Raw genomic sequence first — 16,813 nt, forward strand, 5'->3', positions numbered from 1 at the left:
GATCACTGACACCACTAAATTATTTTCTGAAATAAATGACTACTTTCAATGACTGCACATTATTCACACCTTTAAGGGGTTTCTAGGTGAGTAAGCGGCTTCCAGTTTTGCAATCCGGGACAACTTCTGGATCAAGTACAGCAGCGTGGCTGGCCTGCTGTGCTCTTCCTTCTCGTGTGCACAGGCCTCGTGTTCTGTATCCTCTCTGGCTACGCCATCTCCTAAAGCTTCTTGCTCCTCCGTGTCCTCCTTTATCTCATCTTGCTTATCCCCAGAATCGGGTTCCAGTAAATATAAGACTTTGGCTACGAACAACAAATTCTTAACAACCTTAAAAAAAAAAGAAAAAAATCTCGACCATAAGAATGAAATCTTACCATTTGCAACAACATGGATGGACCTAGAGGGAATTATGCTAAGTGTAGTAAGTCAAGGAAAGAGAAATACCATATGATCTGACTTACATGTGGCATCTAAAGAATAAAAAAAAACAAAAAAGAAACAGATTTACAAATACAGAGAACAAACTGATGGTTGCCAGAGGGGAGGGGGGTTGGAGAGCTGGGTGAAAAGGGTGAAGGGATTAAGAAATGCAAATTAATAATTACAAAATAGTTACAGCATAGGGAATATAGTCCATGATGTAACAACTATAGTGCCAGGTAGGTAGACTCATTGGGGGGATCACTTCATAAATTATATAAATGACCACTATGCTGCACACCTGAAACGAATATTGAATGTCAAGTGTAAGAACAAGAAATAAAAAATAAAACTGACCAATTAAAAAAAAGGAAGGGGAGGAATTGGACTTTGATCTTGAAATAAATATGGCGTGGCAAAACAGAAGCTTTATAGGTATTTGACGATTAGGAAATAAAAACAGGGCAGCCATTTTGCTCAGTTGGTTAGAGTGCAGTGCTCATGACACCAAGGTTGCCAGTTGGATTCCCACATGGGCCAGTGAGCTGTGCCCTTCACAACAAGATTGAAAACGACTTGGAGCTGATGGGTCCTGGAAAAACACACTGTTTCTTAATATTCTCCAATAAAGAAAAATTAAAAAAAGAAAAAAAAACAAACAACTGGGTATTGCACTATTAAACTGATGATTGTTCCTTTTTTTTTTGGTAATTCTTCAGTTCTTGTGTGCCTAAACCCATTTTCATGTATCTTGCATCCAATTGGCCTTGTTCTATCCTTTAGGGTGACACAAAGTAAATTTATTCTGGACCATCCATTTACATTTTCAAAGAGCTTTCATCCTCATTCCATTAAATTCCTCATTCACAGAAATAACAATTTCCATTTACTGAGCACTAATGAGCAGCTTTGTGTACAGCATTCCAATTCAACTTAAAATGGCCCAATTAGGTACTATTATCAGGAGAGAAGTTGGGGTTGAGTCACTAATTGACTCACCCAAAGATAAAGTGAGTGGTCAGCTGAAATTAAAAGGTCTTGAGAATTCAAACCCAACTTCAAAACACTGACTCCTCCCTCCTCAAATCCCATCTGATCCAGGTAACCAGCCCAGGGATAATTTTAGTCTTATAATAAGTGCCCCCTTTATGGAGTCCCCATGATATCCATGAAATTGTTGATGTAGGTATTTCACACCCCTCATGGGAGAGGGAAAACACCCTGGCTGCTCCACTAGAGGTGCTGGGTCCCTAAAGTTACCCAAATGTAGTCCTCAGAACCCCGCACACTTTCCTAGTATAGCCTGTCCATCAAGAGCTGGTGCCAAGATTGTAATTTCCTTCTTTTGGAAGCCTGGCCTCCACAAAGGCAGGCCGTGATTTGGAGGCCCTTTCCCCCTGTGGCAGCCACTTCACATTGTTCACTCATGCTAAAATTATAATGAACTAAAATCCATGCTTTCATCCTGGGTCAGTTCTAGTAACTCTCCTCCCTGTCCCGAGTTTGTATGGTCTGTCCACCTCTACCAAACTGATACTGTGTGACACCCCTGGCAGGGTTTCTTTGGCCTCACTGCTATCCACTGAATAGCTATCCCTTCCTTCCCCAACCCTGCCATATAATGAAATATGTTACATAATAGCTTTATTTTAAAAAGTGACAGAAGTCTTAAGTGTTTATGGCATGAGATGTAGTCTTCACCTAATTCCTAGTGCCCCTATCCCTCGTCTACGTTGCTGCATCTTGTTCATGACTCACAAGAGATGAGGTCAAATGCCTTATTCATCTCCATATACCACATGTATGTCACCTCATCTACTAGCACAACTGCTGTATCTAAAGAGGAAAAAGGGCGGGGGGGCAGCAGACCAACTATAACTGCCTTCTCTATAGTTAACATTTTACATATAGTTAAATTTTATATGGAAACACATAAAGCTTCTTAGTGATGGAATTATTTATCTGCCTTCTGTGAAGGACGGACAATTGTCAGACTACACTGTAGCATGAACATTAGTGCTTTCTCTTCAAATTCGAGGGGTAGAAATTCAGTATTACAGTTTAATTTAAAAACAATGCCTCTCAAAGAGTCAGTCACAATGCGGAGAAGATTCGTTAAAACTGAAGACGAAAAGATTTAATAAACAGCCTTCCACTGCATCATCTTTACTGGGAATTTTAAATGGAACCAAGAGAAATCCCAAATGGACCCCAGAGTCAATTAGATATATGTGCATAACTGAACATGTGTTTAAATATATGTTTATATTTCACTTAATTTCCCAAGCATTAAACTAGGAAAAACAAAAACCAAATACCAAATATAAGTCTATTCCTGGACTGTTGGGACAATAGGTCCCTTGTATTTAAGTGGACAGGATTACGACACTTACCTGCTCTCCTAGAGACTGATCCAAGAATTTGGAATGTAATTGATGGCAAGAGGCTAGGGCAATGCTTTTCATCTGTGAAGAGAAAATGGACATTAGGAGACACAATGCAGGATATTTCTGAGTAACCATAATAATACAACTGAGGTACTAGATTGTGCTCTGAATGACCACCTGTGCAGGTCTGGAGTGGGAAGGTTCATGACCAGAAATTGTATAACTGTTCCCTTCTATCTTCCACAAGCATTTAAGCCCAAGGAAATGAGATACTTTCAAGCTCTAGGGAGATAATATTAATAGATCATAATCCCTTAGACTATTGGTAGAGAACGCTGCAACATTCCAATATTTTTTTTCCCCCTTTTCTTCCCTTTTACCCTCCACTCATTCAATATTTACAGAGTTCCCACTATGAGCCAGGTGTTGTGCTGGGCCGCCCTCGGGAATCAGAGATGGAGAAAACATGGTCCCTATCTAACGTTTTTTATGAACGTGATCTCATTTAGTTATCAATACGGTTATGAAGGAGGCAGGGCAGACTATAACAATCTTATTTTCCAATGTTGCTAAAGAACTTAAACATATATTGGAAGCTGAACATGCTAAATAAGCAAAGCAAAAGTCTGGTTAGACTGATAGTCTAAAACTTACCTTGGAAAAACCTTGGCCTTGAGGGTGACCCCTCTCCAGTTCCTAACATTCCTATAGATTCACATGCAACAAGTTGTTGGCTGGAAGAATTTCTCCCAAGGGCCAAGCCCAGGGTAGTTACACGAACCAGGATGAACACCCCACCCGGATCACGAGGGAAGAAAAGTTTTAGAGAAACCTTACCTTTTGGTCAAGGTCACTTGTTAGGAACCTGAATGCTACAGGTTCTGAGAGTTTCCGTTTAGTTTTTTTGGCTTTCCATTTTCTAATCAGCTCCTCTGGTTGGCAAGAGGCAAAGAGCAATCCAAAAATCTGAGCTGCGGTGAGCCACACCCAGCTGTGCGGATGTCTCAGGTGGGACTGCACGTGACCTAAGGGAACCAAGGGAACCAAAATGCATTCACAGAGGTCTCGCAGCTTTCCGGACTCTGGTGGTAAATGTGACTGACAGGCATTTATTGAGTACCTATTATGTGAGCACCTATTTAGTGAGTACCTATTATGTGCTTGGATTTGAGAACTCAGCATGAACAAAACAGCCCCTGCTTCCCAGAAGCTCTTGAGCTAGGGAGAAGTGAGGTAGAGAGATACTGGAAGCAACTAGAAAACCAACTGCGAACGTGGTAAGTGACAAGAGAGAGGTACGAGTAAGCCTAAAACCAGACCAACTCCATTAAGAACTAGTTTCTGATTCAAGAGAGAGAAGGTGGCATTAACATTCACAATTTCTAAATTAAAATTAATGTAAACATATATGTAGGTACATGTTGGTTTCTCCTAAGTATTGAAATTGGCGGCTCCAAGCAGCTGACTGGAAAGGTATCATTTCTTGAGGCTTCCTACATGCCAGGCACGGGGCTAAGTGTGTTACACAAATCTCATTTAGATTCACAACAGTTCTGTGAGGCTGGAATTGTCATTTCCATTTTATATTACAGATAAGGAAATGGATGTTCCGGAGGGGCTAAGTGACCTCCCAAGCTGTAACAGGCAGAACCAAGCCTGGGCCCCAGCTCCATCTGGCCCCAAAGCTCATACTATTAAATACGATCTCTTAAATGTCATACTCTAATGCTACATGGCCACTCTCCATATGCCACTTGGAAAGTACAGTGGAAAAACCTTGTGGTGTCAGGGAACAGGATTAAAATTCTGGATGAACCATGCCATATCTGAGTTTTAGTCTATGTTGCTATATTTCATGAACATGGTTTTACTTTTGTTGTACATGCCCCTTTGTAATTATCTGGACATGTCTCAGTGGAGGGATACCAGAGTAGGTCATACAGTAACTTAGTAACTGTATTATTTCTCATAGGATCCTGAGTTCTCTTAAAACAGGTGGCTACTGAAAGCATTCATTCCATCGTCTATTTTCTAAACACTAATCAAAATCGAATGTTAACTTTAAAAATCTATAATCTTATTTTTCATTTATAGAGTGATATATATTTTAAATGTCTCAGAAGTGAAATGGTTTAGTGAATTATGGCATATTTACATGATGGACTATTTATAGCTATTTAAAAAGGTATCTACTAAGCATATTATAGTAATATACTTACTTAGGTACAAACAAACAGGATATAAAAGTTTACATGGAATTATGCACCAACAAAAAACAAAGAGACTGGATGGAAATAGGTACCCAAATTATCATCAAGTAGCAAGGAGGAATTTTGGGGAATTTTTTTCCTTTCTTAACCTCTCCCACAACTAATATTCTTTCTTTAATAAATGAAATATATTACTTACAAAGTCATAAATATGTATTTTTTTCAGAAAGAAACATTTTTACTGCAATTAGTATGAAAGCCCTTTAATTTTTTTCTCATAGGCTTTTTCTTTGACATTACAGACTTTCTGAAGTATTTATATTCTAATTTCCCAAATCTATTTTCAATAGTTTTATCACAACTAATGTGTTTACTTTTAGATTGAAATAAAAAGGCGATACTTACTCCAGATTTTACTCAAAGTCTCATAGGGCTTGGTAAACTGAATGATATTGCATTCCTTGATGAGTTTAGTTACCAGTGTCAGAAAACTAAACAGAAGACGATCTGCAGCTTTTTCTTCAGTTTCTTCCACAATCTAAACACAGATTGGATGCAAATCAACTAAGACAACAACTTCAAAGTATCTGATGGACATTTCTACTCTAGCATGTAAATCTACACCAGTGTTTCTCAACTGCAAGACTACTGACATTTTGAGTGGGATAATCCTTTGCTGTGGGAGGCTGTCCTGTGCACTAGAAGATATTTAGCAGCCTTTACTCACTAGATGCCAGTAGTACCCTCCCACCCTCCAGTTGTAACAACCAAAAATGTCTCCAGACATTGCTCAATCTCCCCTGAGGGGCAGAATCACCCTGCTTGAGAGAACCTTCGATCGTCACATACTATGGAAGATAACTTACTTTAACCCTCATTATAAAAAGAAGATCCAACTACATTGGATTCTTGCTTTTATTAATAAAAAGAAATAAAAAACATTTTGAACACATCATTTAATCTATTAGTTAGACTACCTCTAGTAAAACTATAAAAGTTAGCAAAAGTTTTATTCCCTAGCGCATAACTTACATCTTGAAAGTTTTCAGGATCAATTTCCTTTTCAATCACAGGGAGAACAGTTCCAAGTCTTCTCTCGAAAGTGAGGCCTTCACTTTCCACAAACAAACCACAGATCAGGGCAGCGAGTTGTCTACTTAAGCTCTACCAAAAAAGCCAAAAAACAAACAAACAAAAACTCACCACAAGACAATATTAATACAACTTGGGAGACTGTTTCCAAACTTGTAAAATAAAACGTATGCATGATTCTGTCCTCAATAGTTCTTCATGACACCAGAAATCAACAAAAAATGGATCTTTGGTGGCCAACAAAAAAACACACAGAGAAATCTTTATACCCAAGAATAACATTTAAAAAAAGTGGTATTCATCATTATCCACTAATACATTTTCTTCTCATTTTAAATTAAAAAAAAGGGAAAAAGTTTCATACCATCCCTTCAGCCCTCCATTCTGACTTTAACATTTAAACCAGTAGTAAGATATGACATGTGCTGTTTATATTCCACAAAGATGAGCCAGTGATGCTGGTGGTAAAGTCATCAAGTAGATGCAATCATTGACAAAAATTACATTTCATAAATTGAATAAGCAAAATTGGAAACAAAGGTACTCATAAATGGGGGCTGGTTAAGTAAATTACGAAACAGTCATACAGTGGAGTAATTGGCTGACATCAACCATGTAGTGGGAATAGAGGTGATTTTTACGTTACCCTCTGTAACTTCTTACATTTTCTGAAATTTTACTATAAGAATATATTACCATAATCAAATAAAAATAATAAAGCTAGTTGAGAAAAATTAATCTAACAATATTCTTACTTAAAGTATGAACACCAAAAAACTAAGACTTTTCACTGAAATATGACTAAAAGTAACCCTAACCTTCTTTGCTCCAAACCAGGTGGTAACCATATCAAAGAGCCAGTCTTTTTTCTCAAGGTTGATTTTACTGAGTAAGGATTTGATCGTTATAGATGCCATCTTTTTACACATGGCAGAGTCATCATTCACCATCATTAGACAAAGAGGAATAAAGAACATTCCGCAGTTCTCATGGAGCAGTCCCTGAAAGAAAACAGGCACTTATTGAGCACACTCAGACTAAAATTCTCAGAGGCCCTAACAAGGGTGGACCGTGGGCTCCCAAAGGCTCAAGGGAAACATGGCTAACCATTTGTTTTTGTGACTCACGGTACCTGAGGGAATGTGTCAAAGAGATAAGCGATCATTTCCAAGACAGACTCTCTCCCAGTCTCATGTTCATAACTAGGGCAAGAACATTGGAAGGACTTGTTAGTATCTTTTAAATTTACTACTATTTTTCAGAACTTAAAACACTGTTTCAAGGTGCCAGTCTATATCTTAAAAAGTGGAAAAAAACTCCATTTTCCCAATTATAAGGTTTGCATATACCATGCTACTGTGCAGTTTAAAATGTAATTTTATTAATTTTTACCATTCTCCTAAGTGGACTCTGACAATTCAATGGTCAGAAGGAACTGTAAAGCAACTTACAGAATGGCTATATGAAGCCACACACAATGTTTGCTAATCAAGTCAATGATTCATAAGACATCATCCTCAGAGAATGTGCCATTACGTTTCGGCTTTATTCAAGACAGCTGCCACATTAAAAGGAAAGAAGAAACTACCTTCATCACTTCCTCTTTGTAGTTTATGGCTTAAACTTACTTCAGTTGAGCGAGCAGGAATTCCAAGTTTGGTCTCAATTTATCACCCAGGGGATAGTCAAGAACATATTTCAGAAAAACCTGGGAACAGAAGTCACACAGAAGATTATTTGGATCGTATCTCTCCAGGATTCCTGTTTCCTAAGCTGCTTTCTGGGACACACGGGTAGGTTACAAAGACCTTTCAGAAGGGTGATCAGTTACGTGAAGTAGGCCTCTGAGTTGACAGCTGTACCTCTGACTCTCTCCTCCCACTTCCCTTACTCAGTCTGGCCCTACATGCCTGATTAGGAGTCAAGTCTTGGCTCACCAATGGCACGATTGCTTAGGGCTCCAAAGCTCAAAGTGTTGGAAGCTCCCCTGTCTTTGACAGGTGGTATGGTGTGGTGGTGGACTGAGTGTAGACTGGGGTTCAACCCGTATTTCCTCTTCAATAAGAATAACAATAATTTTAATACTGATAATAACTATTGCCTTTACTATATACCTTCTATGTGCCTAACACTGGGTTTCTTGGTTAATTTTCATTACTTCCTTAGGGAGGTGATGTTACCCCTCTTTACAGATGAAGAGAATGAAGTTGGTACACAGAGATAAATAATTTGCTCAAGTGGCAACGCTTAGTCCATCTGCATCCAAAGGCTCTGCTTGTAAACTGTACACTACTCAGCCTCTTTTGTTAATCAACTGTGAGAACTAAGGCACATCATTCAACTTTCTAGGCCTGTGTTTTTCCCCAGCCATAAAATGGGGGTACTATTTCTTTTCAAGGATAGTTACAAATAGAAGTCACATATGTGAAGTGCTGGGCATACAACTAGTGCTTAATAAATAGCAGCTGGCCCTCCTTCTTCCTAACAGGAAACTTTTCCAAAGATAAGCCTCCTCCCTTTCCACCCTGGCCTTCTCAGCACTCCAAACCCTCCTTGAACTCTGGAGTTCGTATTTCTACTTCAGACTTTTCCACCTCCTGGGTGGGTATGTGCTCATACGATCAGGGATGAACAAATGTCTGAACACAAATCTGCTCATGTCACTCCCCTGCCGACTGATTTCAACAGCTTTTGCTCGTCTAAAGCTTGAACAAGTCCACAAGGTCTTGCCTCACCTGGCTCCCTTCCCCACCTCACTCACCTTCATTTAGCTGCTCCAACAAGCTCAGCTCTTACCCACCTCAAGGCTTACCTTCCTCAGGCATCTGGAACTCTCTTCACCTGGGAGGTGAGCCTTATTCTCACATGCCAATCCTCAGGTAAGCCTTCCCCGACTCTCACATTAGGGTGGCTCTCCACCCGATCATGCACTCTTATCATACGCTCTTCCATAATTTATTAATTCTAAGAAGCACAGGTTTTCATATTTTAATATATCTGAAATTAGGATGTGTCATACAACTGATGGCACTTACCCTTCTGTCAGAGTTTTTCCTTTCTTTAAGGTATATAAGTAATGTGGTGTCTCGTAAGTGATGAACTACGACAGCACTTCTTTCCTCCTGGCACTTATGTGTCTGTAACTAAAGAACTATTTGTGGAATTTTTGTTTTGTGCCTGTCTACTGTAAGATAGGAACTATAAATTTTGGTTCACCACTCTTCCAGCGACACCTGACACACAGTGATATGCATAAGTGGTCCACAACGACGGACCTATGGATGGAAATCTTTGCCACAGGCTTTCATGCTGAAGAAGGACCAGTACTTCTTTGTCTATCTGAAACATGCTACACATGGTGGGCTATACTCAAAACACTCCTTGTTAACTGAAAATGCCCGTAAGACAAGACAGAGACCCTTCTCACACTTGGAGTATAGATGGGTATTCCTGAGTGTTAGAATAAAGCATCAATATGACACAGTTATCTTCAGAATTCAGTCGATGTTGACAACTCTGTATCCAAAACCAAACAGATAAGGCAGGGCCCAACCCTTGTTATGGGAATAAGTTCTCTACAGACCTGTCTGCACTGGACTCTGACGGGTTCGCTTTGCGCAGAAATTGCCAACTTGGATACTTTCCGCATGACATCATCGATTTCGGGGACCAGCAATTTCCTTGATAAAATGGCCTAAAATACAAAAGGAAAAGACATACTCTTCATGTTTTATTGCAGATGGGTGTAAGCCAAGCTGATGTGAAAGTAGTCACAGGCAGTTTTTCAGAAATAATGAAAAGTACCCCCAAAAGAAAAAGAACATAAAAATGGTTACAATGGGCAATTTTATGTTATGTATATTTCACCAGAATTAAAAAGAAAAAGGAAGACACTGTCCAATACAATACAGGTAGAATACTTGTGTTTGTACAGAATTGCCTGGAAGTATTAATATAGAGTTCAAGTTCAAATCTTTTAATGAGTAGATATGTTAGCTTATAATTAACCAAAACCATCATCTTTATAAGTACTTAACCCTGGAAGCCTACAGATAGTCAAACTACCGTGTTCCATGGTATTCTAGATATCTGACGTGAGGCTCATAAACTATAAAATCCACAATGCTGGTGACCATACCTTCAGAAGACCAAATGCAGTGGCCTGTCTTGAAGTATCATAAATGTCTTCCTCCGCGTACGCTAGTAGAACCTGAAGCTGCTTTTCGGTTATCTGGTAAGACTTCACTTTCTTCACAAGTATGGTCACACACTGCAGATTTCAGGAGTGAGGTTAATAGGATGTCACACAAATCAGGATCCAGTGAAACAATGAGGACTTAATATAATATCAATGCTTTTTCACACTGGAAACTAGCCCTCTGGTCTTAGCAAATTCATCTGGAAAACATTTGACCAAGACCACAAAGGACGAGGTGGAAAACTAACTTTGAGGTTAATCCTGGGGCGGGTCTTTTCTAAGTGCATGTGAAAATAGCTCACCTTGAAACAGTTTACCACCAGGTGGAAGTTCTGGCCCCTGGCAGCTCCGAGTTTGGCATAGTCCTTCAGCAAAAGGAAAAGGTGTTTTGTCAGCTGTTCCGCTTTTGTTTCTATGGAAGGCAGAGGGAACCTCAAGACCCAGATCAGGCATTGTAGAGCACCTGTGATCACCTGGCAACCAAAACCAAAACCAGTCAACTTAGGAAGTGACTACACCCAACAACCCAGCACCCAAGGCTGCGTAGGCTCTACAAGCAATCGAGTTGAAGCAATGAAATGCTCTGACCAGCCCATGCTGGAAGAACTGCGCCCAAAGTGTAAGAAGATAGGGAAGTTTCTTATTCCCTGTTGTAGGAGAACTAACTGCTCCTTCAAGACAAGTGAAGACACATCACAAGCTCACCTGCCATATTCTTACCCTATCTGGGTAAATGACTGTATGGATTGACCAATTTTAGCAATGAAAAGAATGCATTACAAATGACTTTTTTATTTCTAGAATGATTACTTCAATTTAATCCATTCTTATAAGCGTATATTATGTATACAAGGAACTCTATTGAGTGTTAGAAATAAAAATAAAAAGGATGCCATCCCTCATTTAAGGAGCAGATAACTAGCTCAGAAATTAAACATGGGAAACAATGAACTATAATTTAATAGTTAAGTGCTGTGCAAAAGGTATAAAAAAAGTGATTACCTGAGAATCCCTGACCCTCCAGCCCAAACCTCAGAGGTCACCTCGATGAGCTAGTTCCCCTAGTTTAGCTCTCTCATCGACCCTACTGCTCTGGCTGCTGTGATGGTCTTATTGGGCTGGATGAGATGAAGACCCAGAGTAAAGAGCTCTGGAGTCAGAAAGACCAGGCATACACCCCAGCTCTGCAGCTTATACTTATTCGACTACAGAGATGTTACTTAACCTCTCGCCACCTTCACTGTAAAACAGGCAATCTGAGGAAATGGCAGAGGTGTAGGCGCTGGAGTCTGACAGACTGAGGCTCACAGTATCCTAGGTCTATGCTCTGGGGCAAGTCATTAGCCTGACGCCTTGTTTTCTTATCTAAAAAACAAACAATAATCTATGCCTTATGGATGGTTCTGAGGATTCGTAGCAGTGAGTAGCGGTAGTGACAGTAATGATGAGGTGCTGATGATACGAATACGGGGACACCACCACGCACCCTCCTGAAGCTGTTGTGAGGATCAAATGAAATAATTAATGTTCCTAGAGGGGCTTTTAAAGCTTTAAGGTTATCCAAACATACAGGATTATTACATTGGGGAGCAACTAAATGCAGGGAATAGAGGAGGTTCATGTTGTCCTAAATCCCTTTAAAAACTCAACAATCTTATGAAGCACAAGCCTAAAAGTACAATCCAGGTGTTTTTGCATGACACAGCTCTTGTGAAGGAAGATGCTCACCTTCACGTCCATGGAACCCAGGCAGTCTATGAGGAGAGAAACGAAAGGATCCAACATTTCCAGAATACGTTCAGTGGAAGACTTGATCTTGGATGTCTTCAGACTCAGATGCAGCAGCTGAAAGTTTTAAAAAGATATTTCACAGCACTTGCCCACAAGACTGAATGAGTTAGGTAAAGGTGAAATGATTTTAAGAGACACACGTGAGATGTTAAAGTGCTTCTATTTGATATACAAAGCTTTTGAAAAAATGGGAAACTGCCTGGGAGACCCTCCGTGAGTGAGAAGGCGGGTGCTCACTGTGCAACTGAGATTCTAAGTTCGCTAACCAAATGGTTACTCAGCATCTACTTTGATTCCAGGCACTGGCTCGGCACGCAGGATGCAGAAATGACCAAGACGGACACGCTCCTGCTGTGATGGATCTTAGCCAGGATGACAGACTCTAGGAAATAATGAACTGGCAACGCAGGCTGCTTCGAGAGTTCTGTAGGGAGCTGGGCAGAGGGAGGAATGGGTGATGAGGTCCTGGGGCAGGAAGTGTGGAGACTTCATAGAACTGAGGGAAAGCCACATGTGGCTGGAAAGTGTGTGGGAGTCGTACAGCATGAGGCTGGGCCCTTGCAACCCAAATAAAGCACTGGCTCTCTCCTAGGAAAAAGGGAAGCCAATGAAGCGTTTTGAAAAGGAAATTAAAAGATCAGACTTGTGGTTTTAAAAGCTCACCACCTTTTAAAAAAATTCAGAGTAGTTTAGAGGTGCAAACTCATGGGAATAGCAATAATGAAACCATAACGAGTATTAGGTCAGAATCATTCATTTTGTGAGTTATATTATCAACGTAAGAAATAGAAGAGATACATAGTAAAAGGACCAATGCACCTTTTAAAAAATATTCCATAATTTGTTGACAGCAAGGCATTTACAGTGGAGATGAGCAGTATTAGAATTTTAGCAGAGCAGTAAAAGGCTCAGACCCACTGTGGGCAGTGAGTCTCACTATAAGGTTAATTCTTACCCGAAGCCCAGACTCAATGAATATGTGCATGTTGGTTTTCCTGCTCACAACAGCTTTCTGCCCACCTCGAACTGGAGTTGGGGGGAGCAGCAGACAGCTCTGGGGTGGCAGACGGGGATCAGGTGCAGGGGCTGTTGGATTTCTGTCAATCACAATGGAATAAATAAAGAACACCGTATGTTAACTTTCCCATTAGTCACTATGTCCCTCTCTGGTGATAAGAGCTGTTTGCTGTGGGTTTTTTCTCCTTTAACCACAAGGCATAGCAGGGATTATCAGGTTGTTGATCGAGGTTACTAGCACAACCCCAGAAACAGAGACCAGACTGAAGCACATACATTCAAATTAAGATGAACAGCAAGGGGACACGCCCTTTCTTTGATTTCTGAAAACAAATGCTAAGGAGTGTCTTTTAGAACACAGAAGCAAAATCCAAAAGAAGCTTACTAATAAGGTATTTTAAAATCTTTTACGGTCTAAGTCTCTGATCAGAACGAGAGGTATGTATTGAAAAATCTATCCTAACTTTTGATTCAATAAATATCCAAAACAGAAATGGTGTCAGCGAAATGCCAAAAAAATCAGCTGCTGTCACGTTAGCTACCCCATTCATCAGAAAAATAATCTCATGTTGAGATGTACCACTCGGAAGGACCTCAGCCCAAATACCAGAAAGTAGTACCATCTTATAACTCAGATAAATGTATTTTTTTAAACTAAAGCAAATTATTAAATTAACCCACTTACAAGTAAATAAGAATGGAATGGTTTAATCAGAAGCAAGCACCTAAACAACAGCTTTTCTTTTTTTTTCAAACTTACTTTTCTTTCTCTGTTAACAGGGGGAGATTTTCACTGACCAAACCGTAACTGAGCAATAGAATGGATTCTGCCGTCATTTCCTGATTGACAATTAATCCTGCAATGATTCGGCGTAGGGTTTCATGAACTTTCCGGGCTAGTTTTAAACTCGTGGTATTTTGTAAGATCTGAAGGCAAACACAAATGTCATGCCAAGGTAACACAGAACTGCATTTTGACTTGTTGCAATGGTAGTTTTTTAAAAATATATACATATTTGCTTTTTAATATGTTTTTTTCTAATAAAAAAAGAAACATTCTTAATAAGATTTCAGAGATAGAATATATAAGACAAATTGACCCATAACCTCAACACCAGAGATAACCATGTCAGCAGTGTGTATGCCTCTGAATTTCTTGCAGTCCCTGTGTGTCATGAGGACCGAGGGAACACAGCTGGAAATATGATGTGACACTTGTAAGATGTCAACCCTCTAAGTGCATTGAAAGCTATTTTTTTGCAAAGGTGGAGGGATTTGATAATATACATGGAAACTACATGTGCTCTGTTGACTCTTTTTCATCCTCGAAAATTTAACATTCTTAGATCAGGCTAAATGCATTTCTAGGGAAAATGATGGGGTTAATCTAGCACTAAAACATTTGGTATTACAGTTAATTCATGCCATTAGACAGTGCTTTTTGCTCTAGTCTTAGTACATATAACTGTAATAAAATTAATGTTTACTGAATGTTCATCCCTGTAACTGGCACAGAGAATACTATCCCTATCCAACAGGAGGCAGAAAGAAACAGCTATAAAATGTGAGCTTTGGATCAGAAAGATCTGGAACTAAGTCATGACTTTCCTCTGTACCCACGCTCCTTGCTACCTTCCCAAGCCTGAATTTTCCTATTTCTAAGACGGAAGCACCATCGATCTCACAGGGTGGTTGTGCAGATTAGAAGAGATAATGAAGCACAATGTTTAGAACATAATACATGCTCAACAAATGCCAATTTTCTTCCCCTTGGTAACCTGAGAGCAGCAGTATGACTCCAAAAACCGACATTCTTAGCTGCTGACTATGATTTCCCTGCACGTCAATTCTTATTGCCTTTCCTTCTGCATCTGATGGCTGATACCAGAGACTGATTCCTGGATTAGACTGCTCAACCCAGGGCTGCAGGCTAGTGGCCATACGGTGTTAGTGTCCACAGCACCAAAGGAAATGGTGATCAGGTGCAGTGTGAAGGTTTGCTCTGCCAGGCTCTTTTCGAGATCTGCTGTATTACATTCGAGTCCTTACCTCTTTCAGTGGAAGGATAAGTTTGGTAACCTGATCTTTTCCTACAAACTTGCCCAGGATTTCATAAGAATCATAACTCTTGCTTCTTCGTGCCTCCATGACTTTGGAAAGAATCTGCTTTACTTCCTTCTCTTCAGCAATGGCACCAAACAACTCGTGGTTAAAAATCTTTAAAAGAAAAAATCCAAATGAAAATGATGTACACTCAGAAGTGGAAAGAGCACTGGTACGTCCAAACCAAGGAAAGCCAGTTGGACTGTACTGAAATTAGTTGGTAAGAATTTCTATTGGATTTCACTTTTTTCAGTATAGTTTAGGGACCAATGACTAAAAAAACAAACAAATACAGAAACAGGTGAAGGTTTACACTAATGAGAAACAAAAGAAGAATATAGTAAGTCCTCAGGGTCATCGATAGGTTCTGTGACCTTAAATAAAATGACATAGGAACCAGTTTTGACATACGGATGACAAATGAAACCAGTTTTACCATCAGCTGACCGATATAAACAAGGGTTAAGTTCCTGTGGCATCTCATCAATATTATGACGATATGATGCTATTCGAGTGCCTGCTGTACTCCATAGGTTTACACATGTAAATATGTAATATACATACAGGTACTTCTCTGACACTATCAAAGAGTAGCTTAGTTTCTTTTTAATAAATTATCATGATATTTGCAACTTAGTCATTGAAAATAATACATTTAATTCAATGTTAATGTATATATTTTTAAATAAATAAACAAAAGGTTGTGTGACAAATTTAGTCTCTTCCTAATCCTAACCCCCAAATTATCAAATTACCCAATTTTAAAAGTTGATTGTAAGGTGAAGGGCTTAAGAAATTGGTAGTTACAAAATAGTTACAGGGATGTAAAGTACAGCATAGAGAATATAGTCAATAATGTTGCTATAACTATGTATAGTGCCAGGCGGGTACAAGACCAGTGTGGGGTGGGAATCACTGCACAAATTATGTAAATGTCTAACCACTATGCTGTACACCTGAAACTAATATAAAATAATATTGAATGTCAACTGTAACAGAAAAATAAAAGTGATACTTAAAAAAAAACAGGATTATGACCAGCTTTATTACAGTGGTCTGGAAAGAAAACCACAGTATCTCCGAGATATGCCTGTATGTACAAATTATTAAGGTAGTTGAGCAATTCTCAAACTACGCTACGAGTTTACAACATTTTTATGAATAAATTTCAAAATGTTTCTGAAAGTTCATTAGCACACCTCATTTGAAAAGGAAAAAAAAGGTTGATTGTTACCAATTTTTCACTGTTATAAATAAAGCTTTGGTAAACATACTTGTATATAAACCTCAGACTACATCTCTGATTATTCTTTGAAAACAAATTCTTGGAAGTGGTTGAAATTTCGGCTTATTTCAAAAGCTCTTGATACACAACGCCAATTTCCTTTCCAGGAAGGCTGTACCAACCCATGACCTATTAGCAATGGCCGAGCGCCCATCTCACTTCACTTGAGTCTTAGATTTTTAAACCCCTGCTAATCTAAGAGATGAGATAGTACATTATTTTCATTTTTATAGGCCATTATTATCTCTTATTTTGTGAACTGATGTTTAGTGTCCTTTGCCCACTTTAAAAAAAAAAATTGGAATTC

The 16,813-nt window shown here is 39.2% G+C and overlaps 1 protein-coding gene across 1 annotated transcript in view; it reads right to left on the minus strand.

The window, feature by feature from the left end:
• Positions 1-16,813, minus strand: part of UTP20 (UTP20 small subunit processome component) — a 91,285-nt gene that overhangs the window by 4,140 nt on the left and 70,332 nt on the right. The window contains exons 45-59 of the mRNA XM_081060393.1: positions 15,168-15,335; positions 13,879-14,045; positions 13,057-13,198; positions 12,039-12,155; positions 10,613-10,783; positions 10,251-10,382; positions 9,696-9,806; positions 7,741-7,820; positions 7,245-7,314; positions 6,931-7,113; positions 6,053-6,184; positions 5,426-5,558; positions 3,648-3,835; positions 2,817-2,888; positions 70-330 (exon numbers count right to left, since the gene is read on the minus strand). Coding sequence (XP_080916519.1) covers positions 70-330; positions 2,817-2,888; positions 3,648-3,835; positions 5,426-5,558; positions 6,053-6,184; positions 6,931-7,113; positions 7,245-7,314; positions 7,741-7,820; positions 9,696-9,806; positions 10,251-10,382; positions 10,613-10,783; positions 12,039-12,155; positions 13,057-13,198; positions 13,879-14,045; positions 15,168-15,335 — 2,127 coding nt within the window. The remainder of the gene's footprint in view (positions 1-69; positions 331-2,816; positions 2,889-3,647; positions 3,836-5,425; positions 5,559-6,052; positions 6,185-6,930; positions 7,114-7,244; positions 7,315-7,740; positions 7,821-9,695; positions 9,807-10,250; positions 10,383-10,612; positions 10,784-12,038; positions 12,156-13,056; positions 13,199-13,878; positions 14,046-15,167; positions 15,336-16,813) is intronic.

This window comes from Rhinolophus hipposideros (genome assembly GCF_964194185.1).
Source record: "Rhinolophus hipposideros genome assembly, chromosome: 9".
NCBI lineage: Eukaryota > Metazoa > Chordata > Mammalia > Chiroptera > Rhinolophidae > Rhinolophus > Rhinolophus hipposideros.